A 24,323-nucleotide genomic window follows, 5' to 3' on the forward strand; every position below is an offset into this window, starting at 1 on the left:
TGAGGGCGGATGGGGGATTAGGGCTGGTGCAGGAGGTTTGGGCCCGGGACGAGGTTAGGGGTGCAGGCTCCAGTTGGCACTTATCTCAAGCAGCTTCCAGAAGCAGCAACATGTCCCCCTCTCCAGCTCCTAGGTGGAGGCATGGCCAGGCAGCTCTGCACACTGCCCCATCCACAGTTGCCGCCCCTGCAGCTCCCATTAGCCGCAGTTCCCAGCCAATGGGAGCTGCGGGGGCAGCACTTGGTAGGGGGGCAGTGCGCAGAGCCCCCTGGCTGCCCCCATGTGCAGGAGCCAAAGGGGGGACATGCCGCTGCTTCCAGGAGTCACACGGTGAGGAACAAGCCCCTGACCCTGCTCCCCGGCGGGAGCTTGAGGGCCGGATTAAAAGGTCTGATGAGCCAGACACGGCCTGTGGGCTGTAGCTTGCGTGCCTCTGGGATAGACATTAGAATTATAAGAAAATGTTTGGACTCTATCAAAAGCTAGTGAGCTGCGTGCATTAATCTTACTTGTAATATCTGTATTCCATATTGTAATGTAATATTTGGGCAGGTGTAGTGTGAGCGTCTGACTGTATGAATCACCAAATCACCATACAGGAGAGGGACATTAATTAGTAGGAAGAGATGCTCTTCTACAGAAATTGTATGCTCCTCCCAAAACAAAGGCTATGGTTGTTTTTTACACCTCGAAACTCTCTACATCTGGATTGAGAAATCATCAGCAAAAGAACTAAAGACTCTTATTGTTCTGCTCTTTTCCTTGTGAAGATGAGTCATGCAAGTGGACTCCTCCCACCAGCTGAGTTTGCAGTTGAGAGCACATGGAGGGAAGGGGATAAAAACCCAAAACAAAAAGAACTAAGCAGCTCTGTTGCTGGGACTGTAGGGGACGGGCAAGGAGTTTCCTGAACAAAACCAAGAGATCCCCAGCTGCTTAGCCAGGGTTAACCCTAAAAGACAAGTTTCAGAGTAGCATCCGTGTTAGTCTGTATCCGCAAAAAGAACAGGAGTACTTGTGGCACCTTAGAGACTAACAAATGTATTAGAGCATAAGCTTACTTCCAACTTATCTGTATGTATGTTCATCTTACTATATGTTCCATTCTATGCATCCGATGAAGTGGGCTGTATCCCACGAAAGCTTATGCTCTAATAAATTTGTTAGTCTCTAAGGTCCTAAAAGACAAATAGAGCTTGCTGATTATAGAAGCCTCTATTACCCTTTAAAACCTAAGACTAACACATTTGTGTTTCTATATTTGCTAGCTTTAACCTTGTAAATAACTCTCTAATTTCCTTTTCCTATTTAGTAAATATTCATATAGTTTATTATAGGATTGGCTACAAGTGTTATCTTTGGTGCGAAATCTAAGATGCAATTGACATAGGGTAAGTGACTCGACCTTTGGGACTGGGAGTAACCTGAATATTGCTGTGATTCTTGATCGTAAGGGCCACCTTGTCTGGGTGGCAAGACAGACTGGAGTATCCAAGGAGACTGTCTGTGACTCCATTTGAGGCCGTTAAAGTGCTTGAAGAGTTTGCACTTGGGGCAGTTTGTTGGTGAAATCTAAGTTTAGAACTCATGACTAATTTGGGGTTTGTGACCTGGTTTTCTAACAGTCTGCCATGAAATTGGGACTCATGCTCTTGCACAACTGTTGGGAGTGTCACCAAGACCATTGGGGTAATATTATTCTGAGACTGTGTTTATGTACCAGAAGATCCGTCTCACCTTGCAATTCTCTAACTATGCCATGACTCACTCCAGCCAGCCACTTCAGGCAGTGGAAGATGATAACATTGATTTTGCGGCATTTCCATTGGCCAAGATTGCATGTCTCCGTTAGGGCCAACGTTGACTCTTGCAAGGTATGCTGCTGGACAAAGGTCCACTGTAATAAATCTCTGGGCACCACGGTCCCACTACCTACTCCTTCCCTACCCTATGAGTCCATATTTATGGACTTCATTGTAGACCTCCCCAACTTTCAGGACCACACAGCCATACTAGTAGTCATTAATCTCCTGCCCCCTTCATGCGCTATTGGAAGATCCCCACAGTGCATATGACAGCCCGTTTGTGCCTTGATCCTGTCTTTAAGCCCCACAGATTACCCTCCAACATCATGTCTGACCACGGATCACAATTTGTCTGCCACTTCTGGCAAGAGTTATTCCGCCTCTTGAACATCAACCTGCACCTCTCCACAGCATATCACCCCCCAAACGGATGGACAATGGGAATGGGTGAATCTAATTTTGGAGCAGTATCTCTGTTGTTTTATTAATCACCACCAGGATGACAGGTCCAACTTTTACCTTTTGCAGAATTTGCTTGTAACAACTCTGATCACAAATTCACCTACCAAAGCCCTTTCTTTTCCAACGATGGCTTTCACCTCTGATTCCAACCATCCCTACCACTGACTTCCCACATCATTGCAGCCTCTAACCTTGCTAAACACCTCCACCATGTCCAGGAGGAACTGAAACCCCAGTTGGATGCTGCCAAGGAGGACTATAAACGCTTCACCAACTGCCATCGTTGAGTTGCCCCTCCAGCTACTGTTGGGGACAAGATATGGCTGTCCACACAACATACGGACACTGCCTATCCCTCCTGAAAACTTAACTAAACTTGACTGCTGGTACCTTGGTCCCTTTTTGGTCATTCAACAAAATAACCTGGTCACCTTCTGTCTCCAGTTGCCCCCCAGGATGCAAGTGAACTCTGTGTTTCATGTCTTCCTTTTAATGAAACACATACCCAATTGCCTCCCCAGATGAAAACAGCCTCATCACCCCTCTTGTCATGGTGCAGAGACAAGAGGAGTATCGCATAAGGCAAATTCTTGATTCCAAGATCTTTCAGAAAAAGGTCCTATACCTGGTTGACTGGAAGAGAGGGAGGGATATGGCCTAGAGGAATGCTGGTGGGAACTGGGCTACTGACATCCAAGCTGTCCATGAATTTCATCAACCTAGTCCTGACAAGCCTGGTCCAAAGACACCTGAGAGATGCTCTTGAAGAGGGAGTAATATGAGGTAATCCCTCAACTATAGCCTGCAATGAGTCATCCCTCGGCAGAACCTGCGATGACTCATCCTTCAGGTGTGCATCAGCAGGTGTGAGCAAGGACTGGGTCAGATGACCCCTAGGGACAGCTATTAAATCCCACAGGAAGAGCGGCAAGCCAGTCTGTGCAATGTCATCACATGGCTGGAAACTCTTCCTCATGCTGTTATGGCCTACCCCGGCTTTCAGCCTGCCCCTGTTCCTGCCCTAAGCTTCCAGCCTGCTCTCACTAGCTATCCACCTTCTCCTGCAGAAGCCAGCTTTGCTCCTGCCTTGGGGAGTTGCCCAGCAACCCCCAAACACCATCCTACATATATATTTTAAGATATATCTACATTTTCCCTTTTACATGGAAGAGAGGCATAATGAAAAAGCTTTCACTACCTGTGTTTTCTTGGGACAAAATTCATTCATGTGCCTAGGCACCACTTAATGGTGCACAAGTCTTGTAGGTCTTATAGAGAGGACCCTTGAAGACGGTATGTGTTGTGATATTGGAATCCTTTCCATTTCATGTTATAAGAACTATCTGGTAAGTCCCAGTTTTAGACTTCTAATTTAAAACAGCTTGATTTGAGCGTTATTGTAAATGAGATAACTATGTAAAGTTCTTGATCTAGGATTACCACTGAAATAAAATTGGCTTGACTCAACTTTGAAGAGAGAGATATGCCACTCACAGAATAAATATTTCTGCAGTAATTTAAAAGTGAAAATTACTCCATTTAAATTTCCCATAGAGTTTCATATTCACAAAACCCAAAACAAATATACCTATAGATTAAGACAGCGTTTCCAAACTGCGTTCCGCGGAACGTTGGTGTTCCGCATGGTGTGAATTGGTGTTCCGGGAAAGAATCGTAATTTAAAAAAAGGGTCTTGCACCTGATTTTTGTACTGTTTTATACGCGCTTTCCAGTTAGAAATGGTTAGTTCAAGTTATTTTAAATTTGTATTTTTGCTTGTTTTATAAAATAAAATATATTTGAGCATAAATAATGCCATTTTTATTTGAAAACCAAATGACTAGAAAATAATATTAGAAGTGTTCCATAAATATATACCAGGTGTTCCATGGCCAAAAAAGTTTGGGAAACGCTGGATTAAGAGATTACTTTAATAATTTGCCCTAGCCGAATAGGCATGGGGCCAAATTTTACTCTGTTTCACCAATATAAATCTGGAGTAACTCCGTTGGCTTGAGTAGAGTCACTCCAGATTTACAGGGGTGTAACTGAGACCTGAATTTGGTCTGTGGTCAGGTTTGCCTAATAAATTATGGGAGAGTAGTTTAAAGTGTCTGAATGTCCGCTACAGGACAGGATCATAAGATAGGGTAATTTTTACATCATTTATAATACTGAAACATTTGGAGTTTATGTTTCACAGGAGAGAAAAGACAGCACTGTGTATAACAGAAAAAGAAAAGACAGTATATTTGCAGCTGAAAAGGATGTGATGAAATACATAGCAAGAAAACGGAAAAGTTACATGGAAATCAAGTGAGCTATTTGTAAATGTAGTTCTTCTGTATGTTAAATATTTGCTATAAATGTGTAGGATTGAGTATCTGTATAGTCTTAGGTGAGTATAAACCTTTAAAGAACCTGCTCCCATGGCCAAATCAAGATGCAGACTGCACATTAAATATATACAGAAAAAATAATGCAGAGACTTCATCAGACCAATGGGTGTTTTTAGCTCACTAAGGAACAGGGCTTTTTCCTTTTTTTCTTTTTTCCCCTGCAGTTGTTTTCTATGCAGACTTCAGACACTCTGCAAAGGAATTAACATGACACCACGCTGTGAGACAGGGAAGAACTGTGTGTGCAGCCCCAAATCAGAGCATTTCTTCAGAGCTTTATGAGAATTAAAAAGCATTTATACTTATGAAGACAATGTTATTTTAGCAATTTCCCCCTCATCCTTAGCCCCCATATTTTTTCCATCATTATGTTTTACATCCCGATCCTGCAGTGCGATTTGCTAACACAGACTATCGACAGAGACGTACAGTTTGTTGATTTAAGTGGACAGAGCATAGACATAAGGGTCCACACTAGCACATTCTATTGCAAGATTCAGCTCTCAATATTGAGGAGCTAAGTTATGATAAAGTAAATTTGATAATTTCTTCTCCCTCTCCCCAACATGGAAAACTTTTTAGAAAAAGGTAAGTGGGAACACATATTCTGATGTAGTTTTGGCTTTTCAACTATTTGTCATTGCACTGGTAAGACATGGTTTTGTGTCTAGTTTTTAAGAAATAATCAAAATTGACTTTTGCAAGAAATTCATTTTTCAAATGTATGTGTCATTTTTGAGAGAAGGCCTGGTTAGCTGTTTGCTGAGAGGAGACGTTGTTTTGGGGAGTGGGAAAAAATGTGGTTTTCTAATAATCTTTTTTAAAGTATGTACAGTATAATTTGTTATTTTTTAACTCTAATCTTTAAAAGTTCTCAAATTCAGCTGCCTTGAATCAGTTACCCAGACTTGTGCAAGCATTTTTACAAATTATTTTGTATATATTTTAAATAAAATTTACAAAAATATTACAGGGAACAAAACAGTATGTGTGGATATAGTTTTACATATACACACACACAGAGAATTATGTTATATTCAGTCAATACTGTATGTCAACAGCGATCTGAATCTACTCTGTCAAAAGTAATGCACTGGAGTTGATAGTTCCATGTGTGCATTAGGAAGACTCCTGCTGGTTTCAAAAACACAAAGTTACTTCTACATTTTAATTACAGTCACCAGAAATTAATAAAATAGAAAGAAAATAATCCAAATAGCCTCTATTACCCACATCAAAAAACACAATAATCCCCATGCATTTGAAAGCACAGAATATTTTTGGTACCATGCAGCACCCAAGCACTTTAGAAGCGCTTTGCTAAAACATTCTGAAAGGATGAAACCTTTCTCTGTACTGCACAGGTGTCTTAATACAGAAAGATAACAGACATCTTTACTTCCCACAGATACAGCAGCAGGGCAGGATCCCAAACCTAGGACTCAGCAGAACTCCAGCACTCAACAGCACAGTAGGGAGGGAGACAGGAAACGGTATTGCACCAACCGGTGCATCACCCTCTCAAGATGTCTGGGTCTGCACGTTAGGGAGCCTACCCAGACCTCAACAGTCTGGAGCGTGTGGTGTCCTCTCCAACACATGCTAAATGTTGGCGCACGCTGCTCTGTTTCAGAGGAGAAGTAGTGTGTGCCCCACCACACAGTGCAGCTACCCACACATACAGGTATGTATATGGCCCCATCACCATAGCATCTAGCACCTCCTGCAATTACTGCGCAAACAGCAAGCCCTGCCTCCTCCTATCAATAAAGGCCGGATTGGGCCCAAAGTGTTGGAAAGAGATTCAGGTGGTTATATGGCAATATTTAAAGTCTTCACTCACTTTGGAGGAGAAAGATAAACATCTACAGTTAAGCAAATAAAACATGTACTCTAGATCACAGGCTACATCACTAACAAAAGATTTCTTTATTAAGGAATCCATAATTTATTATACGTTCAACAATGAAAACTGATTTCCAGGCAGCAGCATCTCTCTAGCCTACCCTGATAAGAGAAAATTCCGAGTTAAAAGAAACTCTGCCCTTATCCTGCCTCAGTGAACAAAAGGGGTGCAGCATATCTGCATGTTGCCTTGCTTGTAGGTAGCTGTGCAAGGATTTACATCAGCCCGTAACAAGCTTCAACTGTAGTGTTGTATCCTACCCCATCAGTGGACCCCCGATGATTTAGCGAAGTGTTTATTATTCTTACACTGTACAATGGACATACATAGATAATCCACATTATGGAGTCACAATATGAAATACATTTAGTCATAAGAAATATTTGCATACTATGGCTTCCTGCTACCAAATATGCTGTAAAAATATTCTTTAAAAAGGTACCAGTTTGCCGTTGTGCTGTCATCATTTTAATCCTCAAATGGCTCAACCTCTTTTTAGAAACAAATACCTCCAGGACATATTTTCCGTTACAGACTAAATAACAACCTTCCTATTTTTTGTTTTTAAAAACAGACTTGTTAACATAGCATGAAGCATGGATGAAGCAAGCGAATGGTTTCTGTTATTGTAACGTAAAGGCATTTGTTCCTCTGAAGCGTTATAAAAGCACTTTCAAAGGTGAAGAATTTAGAATCACACAGATTACAGAAGGAAAGACCTGGTAGCTCATTCAGTCAGTTCCCACCCCCCAGCCCACTCAGAGTAGGTTTTTAGGGGTCAGCTCAGAGTGAATTTTACCGTCCAACTTGCAGATGCCTGAACGGAAGGGTTTATACTGGAAATACGGACAGAACCTTCCTTAACTATGGTGAGGATAGCATTCATTGGCACAATCCACACGTGTGCACCACACTTAAAGCTGAAGAATTACAGAGTTTTCTAGATGGCTAGTCAAGTGCAGGCTTTTTTGTCCTTCCAGTATTGTGGTGCAGACCTGTATGCATGAGTAACCTTTATCAAATCTGTAATTTCATTCAGTTACACCGAATGCCTGTAACACTGCTGCCGCTTACAACCATGAACACGTTCCCATGCCTCCTGTTTCAAGGACAAAGAGATAGGACTCAGATTTCAACTGGTATTTAAAAGCGCAGGCTTTCAGGAGAAAAATAAAGAAAAAGTTTTATTTCAGTTGGCTAAAAACACTGCAACATGAAGCAGATGAAAATGAGCATTAGATACTGAATGAAGGTCACTAGGCTTAGCTGAGAATAGAAGGGGAGGGAGAGAGGGAGAGAGCACTGCAGCAAAGAAGCTATGCTCAGCCAATACATGCTGGCACTTACCATCAAAATAGAAAGATCCAAAGAGAATCAGATTAAGGATCCTTTTTATGTATCTTCAAAAGAAAGACATCCAAATGAAGCTCCGACCACAGCTGTCCAGACACAGGCAAGATAGTGTGATGATATACAAAAAATACTAGTATACAACCAGTAAGTCCTCTCACAGCCTTCCAAAACCTATAAGCAGTTTGTGCTGTATAATCTATGTTAAGAAGTCTGAAGAAAACTGCTACATAGCTCTGCCGTTAAAACAGACTGTTGTATTTCCTCAGTCACTCAGGCTGCTCTGTTTCGATCTTCATAGTCTCACAATTACTTGCATCCTAGAGGTGGCCTGGGGGTGGGGAAAACCGAATTCTCTTCCAAGTGGAAAGGAACCCAGAGACCGCATCAATATTCTTAATCAGTCATTGCAAACAACCAATCAGAAGAGCTTGAGCTGTGTCAGCATGACAGTTGACCAAAGCACTGACAGCAGAACATTGAGGCAAACCTCACATTCCACTGCTTATACAAGAACACTCATAGGGTAATCTGCTTCTTAACCCCAGTGAGGCTTTATTTTCACCTACACAAATAAATTGACTGCATGTGCTGTGGCTTCCCTTCAAAGGATAAAGCATGAAAGGTACCCAATATGAGGTCTTCACATTGCCGTTCAGATACACTAGCTTCTATGTCTCTGCAGTCATACTAAAGTCAGGACAAATAAACAAACAAACAAAAAACACAGAATAAAAGTTTGAGACTTAACTTGCCCCTACCTTCTAGTATTGTTAACCCAAAATCTGCTAGCCGTGATCTATTATGTATACCGGAGAAGCACTGAAAATTGCCACCTCTTCAAAGATTTATTTTATTTTACCCTAAAAAGGAAAGCATACTAAAGACTTAAAAACAGGGATTTTGTTGCTGGGATTTTGTTCACAATTAGCCTTGTGAAAATCAGTACGGTTTTCAACATATTATTGGACCTACATAGTAGCAGATCTATGTGGCATGTATATGTAAAAGTTTCATCAATTAAAATTATTGTTGGATTAAATATTTTGGTGCATATGGTGTGTATCCTACTACAGAAAGACTTGAGGAAATTTGTAGTAGAGATATACAGGTTTGGAAATATGCACCTTTATGGAGTTTATTAAAAAAAATGAGAGCCTACCCAATCTGTGGATTTAAATCAGATGCATTTAAATAATCCACCGGCAGGGGAAATTGCTCCTAATCCTACTACACCGTATAGTTCACACTGGGGGCTGGATCTTGGGTTCTATATGGACCCGAATGTGAAATGTAAATCTGAATACTCCCCAAATGGACATATTTTGCAATTAAAAATGATTTTAGATTTTAATATCCTTTAAAAAATTGTCAAGGATGGATTTTTGCCATACCATGAAATGGATTAGAATAATTTCAAAGAGACTGTTTAGGTGTTAGTCACACCGCATGGCGGGGAGAGGGAAAGCTCAGATATTCTGAGGAAGCCAGAATTAATACAGGTCCAAAACATCATATCCACAGGTTGTCCTAAAAGAAAGGTCAACAATGGTCAGGGATCCACAGCCAAACCCAGACCCACCTCTTTGCCCTCAGATGAGTCAGTAATGATCCTGAGCTCCTGATTGGCTGAAGACACCAGTAAGCACATTCTTTAATCCTGCAGCAGCCCAGGGTCCCTGGCTGCTCAACAGCATTCCACTCCCGCAACTGTGTTTCTGGTCTGGCTCCTTTTGCTCTCAGCTCCTTCCTTGTTCCAGGCACTTGCTCCTGACCCTTGCTCCTGCCTCCTGCTCCTGGTTCCCCCTCCGTGGCTTCTCGTTCCTGGTTTCCGCTCTGACTCTTGGCTCCTGATTCCTGGCTCTCAGCTCCAGTTCACTCCATAGGTTTGGAATTTGGTTTCTGACCATGGCTCTGGTCCTTGGCTCCTGGGGTGACCAGACAGCAAATGTGAAAAACCAGATAGGGGGTGGGGAGTAATAGGAGCCTATATAAGAAAAAGACCCCAAAATTGGGACTGTCCCTATAAAATTGAGACATCTGGTCACCTTATTGGCTCCTGATTCCTTGGCTCCAGCTCACTCCCTAGACTTAATAACTAGGCTCCTGATTTGGGCTCTGGCCACTAGACCTGGTCACCTTTGCTCTAACCACTAGGTCAGCCTTCTGACCTGACTATTAGGCAAGATCACCCATGGCCTGGTTCTTAACAACAGCAACAACTGCCAATCCAATTTATCTGATGTTCCCCAAAGTTTCTGAGTGGAAATTCTCACATTCTGAAGCTTTCTGTAAGGGAGGTCAGTGAACTTAAAACTGCGCTCTCATATGGAGGCAAAATAAACTGGATTCAGAGTGCAGTGCTGCAGCCATTCAGCAAAGGAACTCAGGAGGAAGAAAAGGAAAAAAGAAAACTGCCTTGGGCTGAAATGAGCAGGATTAAGCCACGAGTCATTGCCAGAGGGAATACTGAATGCAATCCAGACCTCTGTTTTCTGAAGAAAGACAATAGCAGTGTTCCTTTGCAAGCGTCACTAACGGTGCTTGGAAATGTTCCTTGCAGCCAGCACTGCCCCAGTATTCTGCACTTCAGCTTTGGAGTTCCATCAAATGAATCAATACTGAAACCACACTGGAATTCCAGCAAAGCAAACTAGGTTGCATACACAGCAGAAGCTGAAGACTGGATACACCATATTACACCAATCCCAGAAAACTATGACTATGCTTTGTTCACCTTCTTATTAAAGCTGCCACAAAACACATTCCTCGTGGCTATCAGAAGGTCTATACTCCTTCTGAGCAGCAGAAGACAAAGGCTCTCTTCAGCCACAGACATAGGCACTCTTCAATTAATATGAGAAGAGTGGTGATCCGGACACAGCAAAACCACTAATAGAGTCATTGAACCCTGCTGCCTGAAGAGATGGAACAAGACAATGGAGGTCTTGACTTCACTAATTCCAGGAGCAAAGCCTGGGCACTCTTCCATAAGGCTGGAGACACTGACTCAGTAAAACACCAGCAAACGAAACACACGGTGCTGTCACCTCACACCTTCTCTGTAATTGAAAGACCAAAACTGACAAGCTGATTAGACAGAAGTTTCAGAAAGTGCTCTTTCTATATGTCTAAGAAACACTGCCATGTCACCACTACAGAAGAAAACAAACAAGGCCCTTATGGCCACTAAAAGTGGAAAAGTGGAAAATTTGGGGCCAAAGGGATGAGCATGGCTGCCAGACCTATTCACTGCCAAACATTTAACAGGGGAGAGCCCACAAAGCTGGTGTGTGGCAATAGTCACTCTTCAAATATGGGAAACCACCAAATGATGCCACCAACTATTGCCCCACGTCACTCCTCTCCATCTAGGGTAACCAGATAGCAACTGTGAAAAAATGGGACAAGGGGTGGGGGGCAATAGGTACCTATATAAGAAAAAGTCCCAAAAAATGAGACTGTCCCTATAAAAACGGGACATCTGGTCACCCTATCTCCACCACTCATAAGTTAATGGAACGTGTTTTACCGGCCCATCTCACCCCGTCCTTGAGGCCATCCTGCCCAAGGAACAGGCTGGCTTCAGACCAGGACAAAGTGCTACAACCAGGTTGTTGACATTATTAGTTACATTGCAGCTGGCTTCCAGTGTAATCTAAAATGTGGAACAGTGTTGATAGATTTATCTGCCGTCCATGACATGGTTTAAAGATATGAACTATTGGTGAAGGCATCAAGGCTCATCAAATGTGGTAGCAATGTGTGACTCCAGGCCACAACGTCGAGCAACCGTAGATACCACATGCTTTTGAATGAGCCAATCAGCAAAGCACGCACCCTCAATGATAGTTTACCTCAAAGATCCATGCAGGCTTAATCGCTATTTAATATCTATATTAGTGACTTACATGACACAATTTCACATAAGTTCATTTACGCTGACATCATTCTTGCAGTACAAGGCAAAGACCTCACCGCCGTCAGTGACATTCTCTCCAGAGACCTCAAGGTAATAGTAGGAATACTTTCAGTATTGGAAGCTCCACCCCAACATCTCCAAAGCCTTGGTAATCGCCTTTCACTGAAACAACAAAGCCGTCAAGTAACCACTTAATGTGACCTTTTATGGTCAACAGGTCAGAAATGAGCCTTCTTGTCCAAAATACTTGGGTGTAACTTTGGACAGAAACTTGACTTTTAAAGCTCATCTGGAAAAGACATCTGCAAAAATGTAAAAGAAAGGACAAGCCTCATCTGCAATGGGCACACACTTTGAACAGCCCCTCTAACACTGGCACACTCAGTTGCTGAATATTGAGGACCAGTTTGGGTGGGCAGCTCACATATCAAATCTCTAGGTGTGCATCTTAGTGCTGTGAGGAGAATTTAACAGGAACATTAAAATAAATATCCCCTGCCCCTAAGATCCAGAGATCCTTATACAGCTCATGAGTACAAGCAAACTATTGCCAGCCTGAACTTCCCAATTCATGAGGACTTCCAAAACCTTCCAGTAACATGCCTGAAATCTTTCAAACCTTTTTGGGATCAGGCTAAAGTTCTGAAAGCATCCTCATTCAATCCTGAAGCACAATGGAAAGAATTCTGGGATAATACTAATGTACCAAACAAACAGTTGGATTGCCGCCCCCATAAAAGAAACAGCAGGCTTCGAATTCAGTAAAATACAGTAAATCCTGCCTTGGCGATGACCTCTGAAGAGAGACCATCTGTTACAAGTGACTACTTGCAGAGGCCATGAAACATTTTCCCCTATAATTTGATTGAAGAAACTGAAGAGCAACCACCTGTCATCTGTGACCAGAGACCACATTTTATTACTCCCTTCAGAGCTGGATGCCCAGCCAGCAGCCACCCTCTCTCCTCTGTATTCAGAGCTGGCCAGCCAGAGAGCGATGGCTGCTGACTGGGCGCCCAGCTCTGAAGGCAATACTGCTGCCAACAGCAGTGCAGAAGTAAGGGTGGCATGGTATGGCATGGTATGGCATGGTATTGCCACCCATACTTCTCCACTACTGCTGGCTGCGGCTCTGCAAAACACTCTCCATATTCCTTTTATCTAATCTAGCAACACAATCATCTTTTCTCTTCCTCCCCTCTCATAGTGCTTTTTCTTTCTTGTAATCTACTTTCTGCCACCCTCCCATTCTGGGATGTTCGTGGGAGGAAAAAAACCTCATCAAAGAGGTAGGGCTTGCATTTTATTTAGATTTAATTTAACACTTGCTTATACAATTACTTTCAGAAGGTGAACGTGATCATTTATGTACAGAATGTCTACTTTGGGTCATTTAATATTAGTAATTCAACGTTTGATTTGTTAATAAATTTTAAAATGTTTTGTTACTGGTTTAAATTAGTTTAGTCTATTAAAGGCACTTGTGTTTATATTTGATATTAATTGATATTACAATTTATAAAGTGAATTTACAAAGCAGTTTGATACATACCTGTTTTCACTTCCACTCCAAGCCAGACTGTTTTTTTTTAAACCAGTGTAGCCTTCTTTTTCAAATTGTGGGATTGTGGCTTTTGGGGCACCTAGTAAAATGTTCTTAAACATTCTGTTATGAAAACAGTTCACAATTATGGAAGTGCTCTGATTTTTTTTTCAGACCAATTAAGCATGACACAAGATGGTTTGATTCAACATGAAACTGAAATAGCTTCTGGACTCCAGAATAGTGAAAACTGAGTTTTTTGCACACTTTTGTACTTGTAGAAATGGTATTTGAAGCTGCTGACACATTCTCTCACTGGGTGAAGTGGGTTCTGAGTTGTGTGTGGGGTGGGGAAAATGGAAAACTGAAAAGTTTAGTGGAATTCCAGGAAAAACATAATGGTTTAAACAAAATCAAAATTGCCAATTCATAGCTGCCATCTTGAATTTCTTCCTCATAAGGAATCCTTTACAGCCACTTCTGAAGTTGTACAAAATGGAAGAGGATAGAATTGGTAACAGACTTTCACTTCTGAGTCCTAAGTTTAAATCCAGTCTAGGCTGAAGGCAATCAATAGCAATTAGCAAGAACAATGAGGATAAAACTTGTTGCTGATTGTGAGAAACCTAATTCTGCAGATAAAGTTTCCGATCTCCAGGACTGTCAAACCAGGCCCCCTTCCAAGAACTCAATTCATTCAAAAAATCCAAGAGTTAAAAGAAAATGAAAAACTACAGCTACAAAGAGGATTTTCCAAGATATCATTAGAGAGGTCTTTGTGGGCTATATAAATGTCACAGAAGTATCATTTTAAGTGGATTTTCCAAGAAAAAATGTTTCTAATGGGGATTGTTTTTATTAGTTCATGATTTTCTAGCTATTTTCTTTATTTAAGGATGATAATGAGATGCTTCCTTTGGGAGATGCGGGGGAATGCAATTTTGCACCTGCATTTAACTGTGAGCACAAATCCTACCATTTAGGCTTAAAAGTACATTATTTGTAGGGTATATCTTGTTTTGGCCCTAGAAACCTGCCTCTTCCTCAAGAACCTATTTCTTGATACTGGAGTGCTTGCCAGTGACCACTACTCAGTCTCAGAATGTTTGAGGGGAGGTATCTGAGAAGATGGTCATTATTCAATTCCAAGTACATTTTGGTGCCAATGATGGCTTAGGCTCCAATCCAGCACAGCACTTAAGTATGTATGTAAGTGCTGCGCAGGACTGGGGCAATAGCTTCCAGTCTATGTTTCAGTGTTCTTTTGGAGGGAATATTACCCTTGTTTTGGTCATGAATGTTCTCCTGAAGGTTTTTTTTTTTTTAAATAGATTAAGGGTCAGCTGCCAATTTGGGTTATGCTGGAGCTCTCAGGAGTTTTTGAAAAGACAGACTAAGGGTTGTTGCTTCAGCAACTAAGGGAAGTTGCTTGTGTGTCAGAGTGCCCTCTAGGGGAACTGTTTGCCTGGAAGATAGGAGTCTGTGGGTGACAGTTGAGTCTGTTATCCTGTTGCAGGGGTGCAGGTATTCAGTAGAGTATAGCTTTACCACTTGAAGTATGATGTTCTTAAAAATGTCTTGTTACTTTTCTTTCTTTTCTTTCTTTTTTCAACAGCTGGCTAATACATTCTGAATTGTTTGGTTATAAATGGCGATCCAGCCAAAGAGTTTCTTTTGATATGTTTAATTAAAAGAAATCCAAACAGGAAAAAAGTTTTAAAACTACAGTATTTCAGAAACTGCCCTTTGTGAATACAGTGTGTAAGTTTGCGCTAATATGTACATATCTTCATTATACCCCCTTCTTCCAGTCTTGCAAATAGTATTCTGCAGCACTGCATAGGCTGCACTACAAAATACAGCCTTTGTGTTTTAACTGTGTGAAATTAGTAATGAAAAGTAAAGGTGGATATCCACCTCCAGAAACCCATGAGCTTACCTAATTTATTATGGTTTATTTTTAGTGTAGCAGCAACACAGGGCTAGGTCCTTTAGAGATATATGCAGACAAGATTCTCCAGAGATCTTGCCATCTAGATTGACTACGTACAGAAAAAGGAGACAAAAACAACAAAAAGCAGGGCAATTGAAGGGTAGTACTTGAGTACAGTAACTCATTTAACGTTGTAATTATGTTCCTGAAAAAAGTGACTTTAAGCGAAACAATGTTAAGCGAATCCAATTTCCCTATAAGAATTAATGTAAATAGAAGGGTTAGGTTCTAGGGAAATTATTTTTTGCCAGACAAAAGATTTTTATATATATATATATATATTACATACACACACACACACACAATAATTTTTAAATAATTTAATACTGTACACAGCAATGATGGTTGTGAAGCTTGGTTGAGGTGGTGGAGTCAGAGGGTGGAAGAGGGAGGGATATTTCCCAGGGAATGACTTACTAAATGATGAACTAGCACTTGGCTGAGCCCTCAAGGGTTAACACGTTATTAATGTAGCCTCACACTTTACAAGGCAGCACAAATGGAGGGAGGAGACACAGCATGACAGAGAGAGACAGAGACACACACACTCTGTGTGTGTGTGTGTGTGTCTGTGTGTGTGTGTGAGAGAGAGAGATGTGTATTGCCCCTTTAAGTACGCTGACTCCACTCTAAATACACTGCCCTTTTAAGTAGATCAGCAAGTTGAGACAGCAGCTGCTGCCAGCACGTTCCCTCTGTCCTGAGCCCTGTCCTATGTCCCCCTGCTCTGTGGAGACGGGGTAAAGGACTGGGGGCAGGAGCAGGGGGAAAAGGGGACACCCTGACATTAGCACCCTCTTCCCCCCTCCCCTGCACAGCAAGCAGGAGGCTCCCGGGAGCAGCTCCAAGGCAGAGGGCAGGAGCAGCTCATGGCAGTGGGGGGAAGGACAACTGAACTGCTGGCAACTGATAGCTTGCTGGGCAGCTGCCACACAGGGAACTTAGGGGAGCTGATGTGGGGCTGCTGGCCCACCCTGGTTCCAAGCCCTCACCAGCTCGCTCCAACGGGCTACTCTTTCTGCAAGCAGTGGACAAAGCAGGTGGCTGCCAAACAACACTATAAGGGAGCACTGCACAACTTTAAATAAGCATGTTCTCTAATTGATCAGCAACATAACAACGAAACAACGTTAACCAGGACAACGTTAAGTGAGGAGTTACTGTATGTCTTGTTAGTTCCGTGGGTTTTTTTGAATGGAGTTTTTGAGTTTGTTTGGTTTTTTAAGTACTCTTCTTTTTCAGTAAATTAAGGAAGGGAACAAGCAAGTTCTTCCACAGCTTCTAAAGACCCCGTCCTGGGGCTCCTCAAAAAATTCCTTCTTTCAGTTTTTTTTTTTAAAGAACATATTGGGGGTTCCCTGCCAAAGTATATTGCTTGTTTCTGATTTAAAAACTTGGGCATACAAGATTTGAATAAAATAAAACTTGCAACCTTTAAGGATCAGCCTGTTTTCCCATGTCTCAGGTGTTTTAAGGAAACTATATGTTGATATTCACACTAGTTTTCAGGAATGGCAGCCCTTTCAGGGTGTAGACCATGCTTCACATGCATAGTGCACTTACCGCATGTCTAAAAGATCTTATCAGAAATAATTTATCTTGTTTGGTCTCTGGCCCTGTACCCTTCATTTCCTATTTGTTTCCATAGCTCAGATTTAATTTTCCATGAATTGACTTATTATTGCTAAAAATCAAACCAAAGTCTCAATTTAATTGCATTTTAAATTGGGAAGTTGATCATTAACATTTAGTGACTATAAAGGATATTTCTGTAAGCCACTGAGCTGTCGTGGTTACATATAATGCCATATTAATGAATACTTCATTATACAATAAGTTGAAGCAAATTAATGCTAACAATATAGGAATACAAACATCATAGCAGGCGAAGCAATTACACCTCTTAAAAGATCACCAATTAATGAAACAGAATATTCTATTTTGTTCCAATTACTCACCTATTTATAAAGACTTGAAAGCTTTGCTAATAAAACAAATCCCTTAATAGGCCATACAATTATTTTCCCACCCTCTTTATAAGGCATTTATCCTCATATCTGCATTAAACCTAGAACAGATGCTCAGGAGATAATGTGGTTGAAATAAAAATATTGGGACTTTTTCTTAAAGACCCAGAAGTGATTTTGCCACATACCTTTTTACTTTTACTGTAGGTGCAAACAAATGTTTATTGTCTATTTTATTCAAAGAGGGAAAAAAGGCCAAACTTTTCCTGCATGGTTCAGTTTACAACCAGAAAGTGGTGATTTGTACCTCACAATCTCATAATCAGTCAATGCCAAACCTATAGTTCAGTGCCTACTACAGACAAGTCCTGCACTGCAGGGATGCTGTCCTTTTGATCAGATGTCAAACTAAAGTCTACCTACCTTTTTCGGGTGAAAGTTAAAGAATCCACAATATTTTTTCACAATAGTTAATGATAGCTTTAGAGTCCAAGCCAACACATTATGCTGCAGTCTGAGTAAGCTCTTCCTGAACACATAATAGCTGTCACTGTTGCTTATCATCACTGAACTACCAGCAACAAGGGCTGATGACATCTAAATGGGGGTAAACAAATTAAACACAGCCACATGCAGCATCAAGTAAGGACAACAGGCCTTTCATGAAGCATATCATGAGATTATTGAATTTACACTGGCTTAGTCTAATGCTAAGCCTTTCAAATATGTAACTTTCAAAATGGTTAGATAATTTAAAATGCAAGGAAAAGAAAGCACCTCCACAGACTACACAGGTTGAATCAAAGATGGGAATAGTTATATTCCTCTTGGTGAAAGCTGAAAATGGAACAATGTTTATGTTAAAATAGGAGGCGGGAAAGTTACCCTTAGTATGGTGCTCAGCAGAAATGTTAAAGGTGAATTCCAAACAAAATTTCAAATATTTAGCCCGGCAGAAGGTGAGAACTGCTCCGTACCTATTCTTGAGGAGCGTGGATAAAATTTTGAGATTTTGCACTGTCAACAAGAAGGCTTCTTAACAGCTAGATCCATCCCCCAAATGTAAGAAAATAAACCTAAAGGCTTTTAGACATTGATGCACTGTGATCAATGTAAAAAAGCCTAAATCATTGTTAAAAACAAAATGTTATAAAAATGTTAGGCCCTTGTTCTATTTTGTATAATATCCATTGTAAGTTCAGGATAGTCCTGGCAAGAGAATCATGTTCCGGCTTCTACCTCACAGCAGAAACCATAAGAAAAGATTTCACATCGCTAAACATCAAAGACAGGACTGATCAAACTCTGTTGAAACTGACTCCATCTAATGAACTTTAATGTTGACCAAATTATTGGTATCTTGCAGAACTGGATTGGCCCCCATGGTCCTATCCTTTTTATTGTTCTTTCAAAATGTATTTTCAAAGCACAAGCTAAGTGAGTATTACATCTAACAGACAAAAAATCTTAAAGAGAGTTCAAATGTTTTTCCAAGAAAGGGAGAACATTTCTTTACATTCATCCTGCTGCTCACTTAGTTGATCTGTTACTTCAGATCACTCAGAAATATATGCCATGTAAGCACTTTGATGCCCTCCATTTTTGAAGGCTTAACCTTTAATCTGTTAGGAATACAATAGACAAATATACCAGAATAAAGATTTGTGTTGTCAGAGAGCCCACACTGGAAACATTTTTTTTGAGAAATGATACTGTCATAAATATAAAGGGAAGGGTAAACCCCTTTGAAATCCCTCCTGGCCAGGGGAAAGCTCCTCTCACCTGTAAAGGGTTAAGAAGCTAAAGGTAACCTCGCTGGCACCTGACCAAAATGACCAATGAGGAGACAAGATACTTTCAAAAGCTGGGAGGAGGGAGAGGGACAAAGGGTCTGGGTCTGTCTGTGTGCTGCTCTTGCCAGAGACAGAACAGGAATGGAGTCTTAGAACTTTTAGTAAGTAATCTAGCTAGGTATGTGTTAGATTATGATTTCTTTAAATGGCTGAGAAAAGAATTGTGCTGAATAGAATAACTATTTCTGTCTGTGTATCTTTTTTGTAACTTAAGGTTTTGCCTAGAGGGGTTCTCTATGTTTTGAATCTAATTACCCTGTAAGATATCTACCATCCTGATTTTACAGGGGGGATTTCTTTATTTCTATTTACTTCTATTTTTTATTAAAAGTCTTCTTGTAAAAACTGAATGCTTTTTCATTGTTCTCAGATCCAAGGGTTTGGGTCTGTGGTCACCTATGCAAATTGGTGAGGCTTTTTATCCAACATTTCCCAGGAAAGGGGGGGTGCAAGTGTTGGGAGGATTGTTCATTGTTCTTAAGATCCAAGGGTCTGGGTCTGTAGTCACCTAGGCAAATTGGTGAGGCTTTTTACCAAACCTTGTCCAGGAAGTGGGGTGCAAGGTTTTGGGAAGTATTTTGGGGGGAAAGACGCGTCCAAACAGCTCTTCCCCAGTAACCAGTATTAGTTTGGTGGTGGTAGCGGCCATTCCAAGGATAACGGGTGTAATATTTTGTACCTTGGGGAAGTTTTGACCTAAGCTGGTAAAGATAAGCTTAGGGGGTTTTTTCATGCAGGTCCCCACATCTGTACCCTAGAGTTCAGAGTGGGGGAGGAACCTTGACATGGTGGCAGCGGTGGGATTAACCTGAAATCATTTGAGATCCAGTTGAGATTTTTTGAACTAGAAATACAGATTTTAAAAAGGAAATTTTTTTTTCTTTGGAAAGAAAGTCCAGAAAGCAGCTTTGAAACTGAAAGCAGCTTGGTTTCTCTCTGCTTTGTGGCCAAGCAGAGACAAAAGGGGATTATCTTGTGAATTGCAGGTTTTTTTGCCTGGAGGCAGGGTACTTAACTCCAGCAGGGAAATTCACAGTCTTCCAACCCATTGTTTTTTTTCTTTTCTTCCTAAAAGTAAATAGGGGGTGTGTGTTCTACCCATTTGCTTTTTCTTTGGGCTGGGTAAGCAGGTTTCCAAGCAGTTGGAGGTTTTTTGCTTTAATTTGGGCCCAGAGCAGAGACAAGGGAATTGTCTTTTTCTGTAGGCTGACAATCACTATCAGAGAATAGGTATTCTATTCCAGCACAGCAAAATTTTACAGCCAAGTTTTGTTTGTTTATTTCTAAACCTCGGGTGTAAAGTTAGTTAAAAACAGAGAGGTTAGAATGACCAAATCCTCAGCTCGACTACAGCTGGAATTAGCCAAATTTCAGGCTGAGGAAAGACAAAGGGAACATGAAAGACAGATAGAACTCATGCAGCTGAAGAAGGAACAAGAAAGGGAGGCAAGGAAGCATGTGGAGGAGGAGAGGGAAAAAGAGAGGAAGCATGTGGAGGAGGTGGAGAAGATAAAGGCTCAGCGGAATATACCAACAAACCCTAGCAATCCTTCTCCAGGTACCACTTCCCATCCCAGAAAGTTCCCCACCTACAAGGCAGGTGATGATACTGAGGCCTTCTTAGAAAACTTCGAAAGGGCCTGCCTTGGGTACAACATCTCTGCTGACCAATACATGGTAGAGCTGAGGCCGCAGCTCAGTGGACCCTTAGCTGAGGTGGCAGCTGAAATGCCTAAAGAACACATGAACAAGTATGAACTGTTTAAATCCAAGGCGAGAGTCAGAATGGGGATAACACCCGAGCAGTCTCGTCGGAGGTTCAGAGCCCTAAGGTGGAAACCAGACATGTCATTTACCCGACATGCCTACCACATTGTGAAACATTGGGATGCCTGGATATCAGGAGCAAGTGTTGAATCTCCAGTAAATTTGCCCTTCCTAATGCAAATGGAACAATTCTTAGAGGGTGTTCCTGAGGAAATAGAAAGATACATCCTAGATGGGAAACCCAAAACTGTAATTGAGGCAGGAGAGATTGGAGCCAGATGGGTGGAGGTGGCAGAGAAGAAGAAAACTGGTCGCAGTTGGAGCGGAGACCAGAAGGGACCACCCCAGACCACACCCTATTACCGGGGGCCGCCCAAAGCCCCACCTACCTCCCAAAGAGCCCTCCAGACCCCTTATCGTCCCACCACCCCGTTCTCCAGCAGCCCTCCTCGCCCCAGTGACCCGTCAGCTGGACGATGTTTTAAATGTAACGAGCTGGGGCATGTAAAGGCCAACTGCCCCAAGAACCCCAACAGATTACAGTTCATTGCACCGGAATCACACCAGAGGTCCACAGGCCCAGATACCTCCCAGATACCCTTGGAGCGGAGGGAAACTGTGAGTGTGGGCGGGAAGAAGGTCACCGCGTGGAGGGACACCGGAGCACAAGTGTCAGCTATCCATGCTTCCTTAGTGGACCCCAATTTAATCAACCCAGAGATCCAAGTGACGATTCAACCCTTCAAGTCCAACTCTTTCAATTTGCCTACAGCCAAGTTGCCTGTCCAGTACAAGGGCTGGTCAGGAATGTGGACTTTTGCAGTCTATGATGATTATCCCATCCCCATGCTGTTGGGGGAAGACTTGGCCAATCATGTGAAGCAGGCCAAGAGGGTGGGAATGGTCACCCGCAGCCAGGCTAAACAAGCCGTGAGGCCTAGCTCTGTTCCGGAAACTTCTATCAGGACCCAGTCAGAGGTGATGGACCTGGACCCCAGGCCAATGTCTGCAACAGCAGTAGTGGATCCAGTCCCAGAGACCCAGACGGAACCAGTCCCAGAACCGGAACCAGCCGAACAACCAACACCAGACCCCGTGTCAGCACTGAATCCAGTACTTGCAACCTCAACAACAGAGGGCCCCACCGAACCTGAACTGGCAGCAGCCGATAACCCGACCCAAGAGGCTCAGCCGGAGCCTGAATCCCAACATAGTGCACCAGCGGAGAGCGGTTCACAGTCAACAGAAACAGCTCCATCCCCTATATCGCTTCCAGAGGGACCAAGCCTAGGTCCACAATCCCATGAGGAACTGATGTCTCCAGCATCAAGGGAACAGTTCCAGACCGAACAGGAAGCAGATGAAAGCCTCCAGAGAGCTTGGACAGCGGCACGGAGCAACCCACCGCCTCTCAGCTCTTCTAATCGATCCAGGTTTGTTGTAGAAAGAGGACTTTTATACAAGGAAACTCTTTCTGGTGGACACCAGGAAGACTGGCATCCTCAGAGACAGTTGGTAGTTCCAACTAAATACCGGGCCAAGCTCTTGAGCTTAGCCCATGATCACCCTAGTGGCCATGCTGGGGTGAACAGGACCAAAGACCGTTTGGGGGGGTCATTCCACTGGGAGGGAATGGGCAAGGATGTTTCTACCTATGTCCAGTCTTGTGAGGTGTGCCAAAGAGTGGGAAAACCCCAAGACCAGGTCAAAGCCCCTCTCCAGCCACTCCCCATCATTGAAGTTCCATTTCAGCGAGTAGCTGTGGATATTCTGGGTCCTTTTCCGAAAAAGACACCCAGAGGAAAGCAGTACATACTGACTTTCATGGATTTTGCCACCCGATGGCCGGAAGCAGTAGCTCTAAGCAACACCAGGGCTAAAAGTGTGTGCCAGGCACTAGCAGACATTTTTGCCAGGGTAGGTTGGCCCTCCGACATCCTCACCGATGCAGGGACTAATTTCCTGGCAGGAACTATGAAAAACCTTTGGGAAGCTCATGGGGTAAATCACTTGGTTGCCACTCCTTACCATCATCAAACAAATGGCATGGTGGAGAAGTTTAATGGAACTTTGGGGGCCATGATACGTAAATTCGTAAATGAGCACTCCAATGATTGGGACCTAGTGTTGCAGCAGTTGCTCTTTGCCTACAGAGCTGTACCACATCCCAGTTTAGGGTTTTCCCCATTTGAACTTGTATATGGCCGTGAGGTTAAGGGGCCATTGCAGTTGGTGAAGCAGCAATGGGAGGGATTTACACCTTCTCCAGGAACTAACATTCTGGACTTCGTAACCAACCTACAAAACACCCTCCGAACCTCTTTAGCCCTTGCTAGAGAAAACTTACAGGATGCTCAAAAAGAGCAAAAAGCCTGGTATGATAAACATGCCAGAGAGCGTTCCTTCAAAGTAGGAGACCAGGTCATGGTCTTAAAGGTGCTCCAGGCCCATAAAATGGAAGCATCGTGGGAAGGGCCATTCACGGTCCAGGAGCGCCTGGGAGCTGTTAATTATCTCATAGCATTCCCCACCTCCAACCGAAAGCCTAAGGTGTACCATATTAATTCTCTAAAGCCCTTTTATTCCAGAGAATTAAAGGTTTGTCAGTTTACAGCCCAGGGAGGAGACGACGCTGAGTGGCCTGAAGGTGTTTACTACGAAGGGAAATGTGCTGGTGGTGTGGAAGAGGTGAACCTCTCCATGACCCTTGGGCGTATGCAGCGACAGCAGATCCAGGAGCTGTGCACTAGCTACGCGCCAACGTTCTCAGCCACCCCAGGACTGACTGAACGGGCATACCACTCCATTGACACAGGTAATGCTCACCCAATTAGGGTCCAACCTTACCGGGTGTCTCCTCAAGCTAAAACTGCTATAGAACGGGAGATCCAGGATATGTTACAGATGGGTGTAATCCGCCCCTCTGAAAGTGCATGGGCATCTCCAGTGGTTCTAGTTCCCAAACCAGATGGGGAAATACGTTTTTGCGTGGACTACCGTAAGCTAAATGCTGTAACTCGCCCAGACAACTATCCCATGCCACGCACAGATGAACTATTAGAGAAACTGGGACGGGCCCAGTTCATCTCTACCTTGGACTTAACCAAGGGGTACTGGCAGGTACCGCTAGACGAATCTGCCAAGGTCAGCCTTCATCACACATCTCGGGCTGTATGAATTTAATGTACTCCCTTTCGGGCTGCGAAATGCACCCGCCACTTTCCAAAGACTTGTAGATGATCTCCTAGCGGGATTAGGAGAATATGCAGTCGCCTACCTTGACGACGTGGCCATATTTTCGGATTCCTGGGCAGAACACCTGGAACATCTACAAAAAGTCCTTGAGCGCATAAGGG

General features: G+C 42.7%; 2 protein-coding genes across 10 annotated transcripts in view; one reads left to right on the plus strand and one right to left on the minus strand.

Annotated features, from left to right (window-relative positions):
- Nucleotides 1-8,483, minus strand: part of ANO4 (anoctamin 4) — a 292,125-nt gene extending 283,642 nt beyond the window's left edge. For 3 of the 9 annotated variants that reach the window (XM_048835453.2, XM_048835454.2, XM_048835448.2), the window contains exon 1: nt 7,920-8,476. The gene's annotated coding sequence lies outside the window, so the exon portion shown is untranslated. Of the gene's footprint in view, nt 1-7,919 lie in introns of all 9 variants that reach the window. The other 6 variants (XM_048835452.2, XM_048835447.2, XM_048835450.2 and 3 more) reach the window with 4 other exon arrangements.
- An 11,817-nt stretch (nt 8,484-20,300) lies between these two features.
- LOC142070728 (uncharacterized) lies at nt 20,301-23,870 on the plus strand. Its single transcript, XM_075124716.1, has 2 exons — nt 20,301-22,400; nt 23,582-23,870. The coding sequence occupies exons 1-2, from the start codon at nt 20,527-20,529 to the stop codon at nt 23,601-23,603; spliced, it is 1,896 nt and encodes a 631-aa protein (XP_074980817.1). The 5' UTR covers nt 20,301-20,526; the 3' UTR covers nt 23,604-23,870.
- Nucleotides 23,871-24,323: the final 453 nt, after the last annotated feature.

Source organism: Caretta caretta, chromosome 1, assembly GCF_965140235.1.
Source record: "Caretta caretta isolate rCarCar2 chromosome 1, rCarCar1.hap1, whole genome shotgun sequence".
NCBI lineage: Eukaryota > Metazoa > Chordata > Testudines > Cheloniidae > Caretta > Caretta caretta.

Bases quoted from the DNA above. Each gene is read 5' to 3' on its own strand.
- LOC142070728 (XM_075124716.1), top strand. From the start codon at position 20,527: ATGACCAAATCCTCAGCTCGACTACAGCTGGAATTAGCCAAATTTCAG. The intron at 22,401-23,581 runs GTTTGTTGTAGA...GTCAGTTTACAG, and splicing joins AGCTCTTCTAATCGATCCAG to CCCAGGGAGGAGACGACGCT.